This window comes from Perognathus longimembris, chromosome 28, assembly GCF_023159225.1.
Source record: "Perognathus longimembris pacificus isolate PPM17 chromosome 28, ASM2315922v1, whole genome shotgun sequence".
Taxonomy (NCBI): Eukaryota; Metazoa; Chordata; class Mammalia; order Rodentia; family Heteromyidae; genus Perognathus; species Perognathus longimembris.
The window spans coordinates 73,209,121-73,220,036 of NC_063188.1; the positions used below are offsets into that span (position 1 = coordinate 73,209,121).

Consider the following 10,916-nt stretch of genomic DNA (forward strand, 5'->3'; position numbering starts at 1 on the left):
CAAAATTAACTTAATTATAAAATTGGGTATAGAAGAAACAGATTTTTTAATTTGCTCACTTAACAGAATTTTCATGAATCTGATAGGAAGTAGGCTACTGAAACACTAATAGAAAGTTCTTAGTATATTTGTTTAAATGTTTATGTAACTTTTCAACCCATCTGTTTTTATTCTACCTGTTTTTATAAAGCCAAAGCTTAAACACAAACAAAAGTGGCAAAGTCCACATTACCATTTTTATGTTCCTAAATATCAAACTATCAATTTATTACTAGTAATCTGAAGAACATCACATTGAAAAAAATAAGTACAGAAATGCCTGATTCTTTAAAATTCCATAAATACCTAACATCCCAAAGAAACATGTAAACAAATCTCTACATTGCTCAATGAGTTCTTCCCAATCTCTAACAGTTATTGGATTGAGTACATGAGCTCCATGTAAGTTAAGGTTTCATTCATTACTTTAACTGTTATTACTGAAAGAGCAAAGAGGGAGTTTTTCAACTATATATTCATTTAAAACAGGTCCAAGCACCTGTCTTCATAAAAGCCAGCAGCATTTTTAATATAGTCAGGTAAGATTTGGCATAAGCCCTTAATACCTTCCTGAACAGCCATGCAACTAACACTCTCAGGAGTTGTTCCCTAAGAGAGATGACCATGGGACAATTTGCACTTTCCCCTGGACAACAGAAAAGGTAGAGCAAATTATACCTTTATGAAGGAACGGCTGGCATGTTTAATACAAGTGGAGCTCTATAAAACTAGAGCCACTATCATATATGTTTATATAGATATATACTTATTATTTTTAATAAAGTCTTGCTTCCTTCAAAATTTAAGGATGATTTTTTTCCTGGTCAGTCATTTCAAGGGAAAAATAAATAAAGTAGAAAACGATTAACTGTTTTGCATATTTCTGTGGAAGAATGGAAAACATTTATACTTCAGAAAGTACAGTGAACTTCAGAAAGTTCACTGTACAGAATGAACAGCTTATATACACTATCTGTGCAATTTCTTTGCTGGGTATTTAAATGCAAGAGCTCCTCCAAGACAAGGAGCCACATTCATTCTTGTCCAAATCCCTCTGTCTCTTCTATTGCAAAAAGTAGTTTTTCCTTTAGTTGTTTATTGTTGGGAGCCGAGCTAGCAGCTAAGCTCATCCTGACCTCTGGCTGTGCTGTTATCACAAGGAATGTGGTAAGATTTGGCTTAATTGACAGCCAGCACTTACCAAGATGTTTTACTGTGTCCATAGGCGCCTGGTTTATGTTTACCATTCAGCCTTGTCTTGTTTTATTGCCTCCTGTTATTTACCGACCTAAAAGCTTTCTTATTTTCTTAAACTTTGGTAACCCTATGCCTTTCCCTGGTTCCCAAACTGCATAAAAGCTGGATGTTAAGAATAAACGGGGCTGCAGTCTTGAGTTTCAATCTCAAGGTGCAGACCTCCCGTACCCCATCTTTGTCTCTTGTCTTTTTTCTCTTGCCTTATTTTTCCTCTTCCGTATCCCTGCCGCCCCTCAGTCAGGATTTCTGTTCCCCTGCCTGCTGGCCCGGCAGGTTTGGCGCCTGGAACAGGGACTTGAAGGCCTGGGATCGACGGCAGGTGACCCCCGCTCAGGTAAGGACGTCCGAATGCTTGGGAAGGAGAGCGGGAGGAGAGTGTATCGTCGGGAGTAATAAATTATGGGACAAGGTAATAGCCGCATGCTATACATGCAGGCCCCTAAAGGCATGCTTAATGCCCGGGCAGTGAAAGTTGGCCAATGTAACTTAGAACGTTTCTTTTATTTTATTGAGAAAGCATGCCCCCAGTTCCTGGAGGAAGGAACCAATAACTTAGAAACTTGCTAGAAAAAAAAAAAAAAAAAAAGGGAACATTATGATGCAACTGGCCCTGAGAAGACCTCAGTGGATGCTATTATTCTTTGGTTTCTGGTCCGAGATTGCTTAGATCTTAGCCATGAATAGATTAAATTCGATCAGTCGATTGGAGAAACTGAACAGGGACCTGATGAGTGTTGCCCAGCTCCGGGAGCGTATGCTGCTGCCTGGGAAGAGCTGAGAAAATTAACAAGACCTGAACCCACTGAGCTAGACATTAAGGAAGACTCAGATGGCTCAGACTCTGAGGAGAAATTATTCAATAAGCCTATTAAAGATAGATTGACCTATGTTGAGACTATGTTAAAAATCAGTTATAGCTCTGTTGTCACAGCTTCATCCAGAACAACAAACTCCTTTAAAGGGAGTCCTGGCAGACTTACAGCTCTCCTAGGTGCAGGCTGCTAGCAGGGGGAAGGGACCTGAGGCTAGGGAAATGCTAACACCACTGAGGTAACTTCTCCTGACCCAGCGCTCTATTTCCATCCACCAGGACAGATTTGAAACCCCAACCAGGGTGAGTGACCATTAGCCTGGAGCTTACATTTTTCCATAAATCCACTGGGCTAGGTCAAGGAAATCAGCAATTGTGGGTGTTTGGAGATAACTGATCTCTAGTTCAGCTCAGCTGGTTGCTCGTCAAGTCTAAATTGTTTCAGGAAAGCTGCTCAAGTTTGAGCCCAATCTTATATATTTGGAATATTTTGCAGGACTTACCTAACTTCTATGAGCGCTCAGGCAGATGAAGTTCTCTCTGTCTCTTTTCCTGCCTCCCTCTAAACTCTGCCTGCCTGCCTGTGACATAGGATGGGTATCGATATTTGTTTAATATCTGCTTTAAAAGACTCAAAGAAAGGCTTTCTATTCTTGTTAGTGATGTTTAAGTTTTCGAGACTCAGTTAAATTCTGCTTGTTTGGCTAAATCATAAACTTTCTCTAGCATTGAGTACATGGTAGACAATAGGACTGGTTGGAGTGAAAGCCTGCCCATCCCCCAGGTGACAAGCATGCCAAATTCCTGGAGGCTGGGCAGGGACTTGGAGTCCTGTGACCTTGCATGTCAAAGGTGCCTTACAATTCAAATGCTGGAAGATGAAGGTGTCTTACTGTGAGCTCACTGTCTGTGTTCATGTCCTGTCTCCCATAAGCTCCCCTTGGGAGCTAAACTGGTTTCTCAAAATGTGGCTTTTCAGATGATCTGAAAATTTTGGTTTGCTGAAAAGGCTTTTTTTGTTTACTATCTAACCACGTGGTTCTAGAATATAGGCAAAATAATATCATTTGCCACTGGAATTCCAGAAAAACTTACATGGCCAATTAAAGAACAATTCTAAGCGCGCCCCAAAACGTGTGCACATTGTCTGTATGTGTATGTGTGTCTATGTCTATGTCTATGTGTTGGTAAAACTTAAAAACAAAAAAAAAAACAGGTTTTAAGCCCAAACTGATATGTTTGGGAGCAAACAAATGTGTCTAAGAAAAACTCTAAAAGGTTTTAATATACAGCACGTGATATAAGTACAATGATGTACAACCAGTGTGTTATTCTTTATGTCTATCTATGCTAAGAGTCAAGTGTACATCTAATCCTGACAATTCTTTGGTATACACTAAGATTTTGCTTCTCCATTTTTTTTTTCTTTTTTCGCTGTGCTCTCATAAACTCTTTAAGATCAAGGGACCAGAGTCATTTTGAAATAACTGCACAGGTGTGACTATTAACCTAAATTTTCTGGAGCCAAAATTAACATCTTGCTTTATAGGATACAGGTTGACATGTGTGCTATCTGAGTGGACCGTGGCAGTCTATGGCTACAGAAAGCTGCCTCCACAGTAGGCTCCCAAACTGGGAGTTGTTTGTGACTCAGAAACTGCCCTGGCTGCTACAGAGAGCAGACTTGGTTGGCCTTCAATCTGTGTGGATTTTGTGACTAGAAAGATGGTTAAAGGCCCAAGCCTTCTAAAATCTGTTTAAAAATGCCCTTAACCAGTCTGTGTAGAAGTTTACAGGCAACAAGCAGGAAATGTGACAGCCTATCCAGGGAACTCTACTAAAGAATTATCCAGATGCAAACCATCTCTCCTGCTGGCCTGCTAATTTGGGATGGAAGACACAGCCACTTCAGATCCACTGAAGCTGAGACTTTTATTGTTATTCATTTGTTTTCTCTTTCACGTGCCAGTAAGGTAAGGTTAAATAATATGATTAGATTTAATGGCACATGGACCCCATTCAGTCTGCTGTTCTTTAACTGTTACAGCAAAACTCTGGCAACTACTTGGTGGTCAACTTACAGGTAAACTCTACTCCTTTTGTTCTCCTGTTGCTTTAATTGGAAATAAAAAGGGCTTTTATGGCTAAGACTCTTTGGATAGTTCAAAGCCAGCCCAGGCAGAGAAAAATAAAAATCCCTTTTGGTCATATTTTGGGTCCTTATTATTTTACTAGTCAGAAATTACAGGTTAAGACTTCTCATTTACATACTTTGTATGATTTGGCTTCTCCCTTATCTTAAATTGTCCACAGCTGAATTAAAACCCTTATTTGATCTATTAAAGGGGGACCCTGACCCTACATCTCCCAGAGAAATGACAACTAAAGCAGCCAAAGCCTTGAGCATAGTAAATTCTGCCATTTCTTCCCAACATGTAAATTATAGATTACTCAGCCCCTTGGGAAGCTTATATTTTAACTACACCTCATTCTCCAACAGTGGTCCTCTGGCAGAAGGGACCCCTTTTGTGGCTTTCCTTGCCTGCTACTCCTTCAAAAATATTAATTCCTTATTATGAATTGGTAGCCACCTTAGTCCATATGTGCCGTGTGGAATCTTGTAAGTATCTTGGACGAGATCCACAGGTTATTTACATACCCTACACTTTGCAGCAGCAAGAATGGCTTTATATTCATTGTGATTCCTGGGCCATTGCTTGGGCCAATTTTGTGGGCATAATTTCACATCATTGTCCCTCCAACAAATTAATTCACTTTGCCTCTCCTTACCATTTAGGGAGGGCAATGCTATTACAGATGAGGCTACCCAAATTTTTCTTTCTCAAATTGACTTGGCAAAGCAATCACATGCTGCCCACCATCAAAACAGTCGTGCCTTACGTCAGCAATTTCATATTACTCGTGAGGCAGCTCGTCAAATTGTAAAAACTTGTCCCAACTGTGCTACCTTCCTGCCTGTGCCCTCCAATGGGATTAATCCTCGAGGCTTAGTGGCTAACCATGTGTGGCAAATGGATGTTACCCACGTCCCCTCTTTTGGACGGCTCCGCTTTGTCCATGTTACAATAGACACTTACTCTAATTTTATTATAGCTACTCCTCTTAGCGGGGAAGCTGGCACACATTGTATCTCCCGTGCCTTATGCTGCTTTGCTACTATGGGACTTCCTAAACATATTAAAACTGATAATGGTCCGGGATATGTTGGACGAGCTTTTCAAACTTTTTACAAATCTTACCAAATTGTTCATTCTACAGGAATTCCCTATAGTCCTCATGGTCAAGGAGTTGTCAAACGGGCCAACAGTTTGTTAAAACATCAAATTTCTAAATTAAAAGGGGGGGGGAACTATACCCCTTCTCTCCTGTTAATATACTTTCTCATGCTTTATTCGTACTAAATTTTTTAAATTTGGACTATAATGGCCTTTCTGCAGCACAGCGGTTCTGGGAAAAGAGAGAGCAAAGAGCTTTTGCTCAAGTTAAGTGGAAAGATCCTTTAACAAGTGCTTGGCACGGGCCCGATCCGGTATTGACATGGGGTCGAGGACATGTCTGTGTTTTTTCACAGGATGAAAATGATGCCCGCTGGCTACCTGAGTGTTGTGTTCGGATTGTGGAAACTCATCAGAACAGTACAAGCGCTGACCCACTGGGCTTACGTGTCAGATCCACCGATTGTGCACCCTGCGACCTGGGAGGGAGCTGAGGTGTTCGTCCATGTCAACAGATCAGCGTATGGTACAGCTCCAGACCCTTTTGTCCAACACGTTAAGATGGGAGATTTTGCAGCTTCTGGCATTGGAACCCCTTTATGCTTTACAACTGACTCCAACAGTTATATTCCAGGCTGTACTGTAATGCAATCCATAAATCATAGAATTTGGCCTGATAATAGTCAAGTATATAAGAATGACTTCATTGCCTACTGGGTTTCCTGTACATGCCAGTTCTACCTCGTCCTTCATGATACCTCGCTACATCAACTCCTCTCAAATTGTAGAATCCACGGGAGAACTGCACCCCATAAAGTGTAGCCATGATCACCCTTTTATAACCAATATTTCAGGAACTAATTCTTAGCTGATGGACTGGTCTGGAGCGAATCTCACCAACAAGTTCAACCCAGGTCTGTGGTGGATGAATGGACGCCCTCAACGCCATGTCTGGATGTTAGTGGCTGCCCTGAGCAATATCTCCTGGCCCACTTCTACTTCTTTAAAGAATATTATGAGTTGTGTAACACCCCCTTATGCTATTATGTATGGACCTTTTAATATTTCTATAGGAGCCATGTATCTCAATGTTACTTGCACTAACTGTTCTTTTACAAATTGCTTGTATAGTGGCCTTACTGATTCTGCAATTGTTATTAAGCAACCACCATTTGTTATGCTTCCTGTAAACTTATCTGAAGCTTGGTATGAAGAAACAGGTATTCAAGTGTTAAAACATTTAAAAGAGCTTATGTGCCCTAGACGATTTGTAGGGCTACTAATAGCAGGCATTGTAGCCTTTATTGCCTTAGCTGCCTCTGCTGCAGCGGCCACTGTGGCTCTAACACAAAATGTGCAGACAGCTCACTATGTTAATCAGCTTGCTCATAATACCACGCAAGCCCTGCACTTTCAAGGCAGGATTGATGATAAAGTAGAACAAAAATTAGAAGCATTGTATGAATCTGTGCTGTCACTGGGAGAACAAATTCGTGCCTTACAAACTTTGCAATGGGTGTGCTGTCATGCTGGGTTTGACTTTATTTGTGTGACCCTCCATAAGTATAATGGGTCGAGCTATTCTTGGGAACAAGTTGTAGCACATCTAAATGGTATTTGGCACCATAATAACTTGTCCTTAGGTCTCTTTCAACTCCATAGACAAATAGCCGGACTAGAACAAGCTCCGCCTTTGGACTCTAAAGTGGCAGAAACAGCAAAAGAACTGTTTGAACAACTTCAACAGTATGTCCCTTCCTTAACTAACGTTAAGGGGCCACTAATGACATTGCTCGGCCCAGGGATACTTTTGCTGATGGCTTTCCTATGCCTTCCTTGCATTGTACGCATATTGCAAAACTCTTTCATGAGTTTAGCCAGCCAGCTGCATAAGGTCAAGCTCCAAGCAAATGAATTTCCCCCGAGAGGAACCGCAGCCAGAGACGGGTATGAGGCGGTGCCAGCCTAGACCGACCTAAGACAGGGCCTTCAGCACTGCTCTGAAGTTGTTCCCTAAGACGGGTAAGGCAGGCTGGGGTACCAACCCCACCTAAGACAGGCGGGTTCGCTTCTTTTAATAAAAAGACGGGGGAACTGTTGGGAGCCGAGCTAGCAGCTAAGCTCATCCTGACCTCTGGCTGTGCTGTTATCACAAGGAATGTGGTAAGATTTGGCTTAATTGACAGCCAGCACTTACCAAGATGTTTTACTGTGTCCATAGGCGCCTGGTTTATGTTTACCATTCAGCCTTGTCTTGTTTTATTGCCTCCTGTTATTTACCGACCTAAAAGCTTTCTTATTTTCTTAAACTTTGGTAACCCTATGCCTTTCCCTGGTTCCCAAACTGCATAAAAGCTGGATGTTAAGAATAAACGGGGCTGCAGTCTTGAGTTTCAATCTCAAGGTGCAGACCTCCCGTACCCCATCTTTGTCTCTTGTCTTTTTTCTCTTGCCTTATTTTTCCTCTTCCGTATCCCTGCCGCCCCTCAGTCAGGATTTCTGTTCCCCTGCCGGCTGGCCCGGCAGGGTTTATAACTCTTATATGGTGGTAGATCCAGCGATTAAAACATGTATGGCTTCTTGGTAACCAGGTGTCTTTGCCAACTTTTTCAATACAAAACTTTTCAGGCCCATTACTTCCCATGAGCTCAGCAAATCCTCCTAGAGGTAAACGGCAGGTTCCAGTGACAAACTGCAATAGTCGCATTCTTACTTCATTGTCTGTCTCTTTCACAAACTGCCAAAACCAAATAATTTGCTTGCTGTTTCTTGTATAATGTCAATAAACTGTATTTCTCTGCCAATCTGTCAAGTCAGCCTCCTGCATGCCACACAACATAACCTCCAATTCTTTTTCATCAAAGTACTGTAGCCACTGAAGGGGAACAACTTCATTAAAACCATCAAGGAAAGCTTTGGTCTGTTCTTGTACTCCTCGAGAAAAACGCCATTCTGTCATTAAGCCAATATATTCATCTTTATTATCCTCAGTCACCAGGATATTGGAACCTCTCAACTTCAGGTCATGTGAAGTAACTTTTCCTAAAATCTCCATGTCAACAGAAAAGTACATTTCTAAGCCACATTCTTCTATGTTGTTATCCCTTATCCAGATAAGAGAGTTATAAAATTCAGTATCAATAGACTCCAAATCCTTAATAGTAAGTTTTTTACTTAGCATACGCTTGTAGAATGGTAAAGAGAAACCAGTGTCAATAAACTTTCCATGAAATAGTGCCATTGCAATAAAGCGACCAATGAAACAGAAGTAAGAAAGATGGTCTGGATTTATAGTTGATGCTGGATTTATCTGTAGACAATAGTTGTTTTTGCCCGCATATTCAAATAAGCAATACATTGGGTTCAAAACTTCATGTGAAAGCAAGAAAAACCATTCTCTTGCCAGACCTCCATAATCAAGTCCTTCTTCTCCTCTAAATATTACATATAATCGCCTCCTCAAGTCATATGGTTTTAATGCCATGATCTGTTGGAAGGAATCTTCAAATAATGTCTGCCGGGACACATTGATCTTTACATGACTGGGAAGTGCATTAGACTGGCACAAATAACGGAAGTGAGCAAGTTTCCACCTAAAGCTGCGTTCATAAGCAATTTGTGGACCACCTTTTGTTACAGATGACTTCCCATTGCGAGGATCTTTGAAAGTTGTTGTCCTTGTGTTATGATCAACAAAATACCTAACACCTTCCCAAGTATACCTAATTTCCCAGCCTTCCGGTAGACGTTCTTCATTCTGTAAGCCTTGAGTTCTAGGATCTTCCCACTGGGTTGTTTTTGTGTTGTGATTCACAAAATAAACCCTGTCCGTTGAATCCACTCTTTTTTCCCAGCCTGGTGGTAAAGGTCCATATGGGTCATTTTCTGCAGCCAACATTGAAGCCAAATAGAGGTATCGTTGGTTGAACTGTTGCATAGCTCCTTGCAATTGGTTCCGCTGAGATTGCCACTGTTCAAAATTTCGAACAGATTCCATGGTAGGACGCTGCCATGTTGTTGTTCTGGTATTATGATCCACATAATAAACTCTTCCACGATCATCAACTCTTCTTTCCCAACCTGGGGGTAAAGGTTGTGGTCTCTCCCATGTAGTAGTTCGAGTATTATGATCCACATAATAGGTTCTACCATGAGGATCCTTTCTCTGTTCCCATCCTGATGGCAAAGACTCTGTGTTTGCATTTCCAGACTGCTGCCGAAGAGGTTCCACACATCCATCTGGTTGCCTTAATTTGTCAAAAGCAGAACTACTTCCAGAATTAGAGGAATTAAGGTCTAATAGATTCTGAGCTTCAGGTCCCAATTCTGTACTGACAGAAGGAATACATTCATTGTGTTCTGAGGATGCCAGTAGCTCCTGAACAGGAGAATCTTCGATGGTAGTGCTAGTGCAATCTGAAGTCAATGTGGGTTCTTCGGATGGTACCGGAGTACCCATGGCAGAAGCATTAGCAATTAGTGCAGATGAAGATGATTCTCCATTAACAGTGTCATTGGCAGGCTCAGAGGTGAGTGGTTTTGGAGCTGGTGTATTTTTGGGTCTGGCAGCAACCTGAGACAGGGATGAAGGTGTGTTGTCTCCATTAACTACATACGAACAGCATGAGTTTGGGATGCCAGTATTTGTAGGTACATGATTATCTATTCCATTAGTACCTTCAATAGCCAACCTGGTTGTTGTCCTTGATAAAGGATCTCCATTTTCATGTAAGGCATCCCCATTTTGCTGTATTTCTATTGTTGGAGATGAGCTATGATTTGCTAGATTTTCTGGCTCAATCACTAGTCCATCAAGTACAACTGTTAGTTCACCAGTTTGTACTACACCATTCTTGTTTTCCAAAGAGAGTTTTAGTTGTTCTTTCACTTTTTCCAATTTTCTATTGTGCGTTAAAAGGGCTTGTTTCAGATCCACCATTGCTCTTCCTAATAAAGCATCTGCTTTTAAAGTGTGATGACTCCAAACTCGAAATTCTAATGTTGTCTGTGGGGTCACATTTACAGTAAGCTGTTCATCCCATTTTGGATTAGAAGAACTACTGGACTTCGCTGTTTTTTTAATTTCTCCATCAACAGTTACTTCTATATATATTGCTGTTCCAAACCAGTTCTTTTTTCTTTTTAGTTTGGCACTAGAAACAGTTACCTGTAACTGTAACCTTCCACTGTGGTTATCATTACTATCAGACTTTGGTGAAGCAGTGGCCATGTCCCAAATTTCAGTTTAAGTTATGTATGAGGAACTGTACTAGACACTGGGGACAAAAAGATGAGCAAAACACGATTCCTTCTTTCAAGGAGCTCATAGTCTTCTGAGGAGATAACCCCCGGGGCGAAGCTGTCGGCTCCGGGCGGCCGGGCCGGTCAGCCACCGCGGCGGCAGCAGCGCCTCCTCCAGCGGCGGGCGCCCTCACCCTTCCGCGCCCAAGATCGCCATCTCGCAGTCGGCGCGGCGGCAGCGGCGGCGACAGCCACCCAGGCGTCGGCCCCAGCAGCCCAGGCCGCCTCGCCTCGCAGCCGCTCGGAAGCTGCACGCCGAGTTCGCCGATACC

General features: G+C 41.9%; 1 protein-coding gene across 1 annotated transcript; it reads right to left on the minus strand.

Annotated features, from left to right (window-relative positions):
* Nucleotides 1–1,026: 1,026 nt before the first annotated feature.
* On the minus strand, nt 1,027–10,871 carry LOC125343816 (NEDD4-like E3 ubiquitin-protein ligase WWP1). Its single transcript, XM_048336372.1, is given in 3 exon segments — nt 1,027–1,138; nt 7,877–7,900; nt 7,903–10,871. Coding segments are annotated over 3 exon segments (2,760 nt in total). The 5' UTR covers nt 10,574–10,871; the 3' UTR covers nt 1,027–1,073.
* Nucleotides 10,872–10,916: the final 45 nt, after the last annotated feature.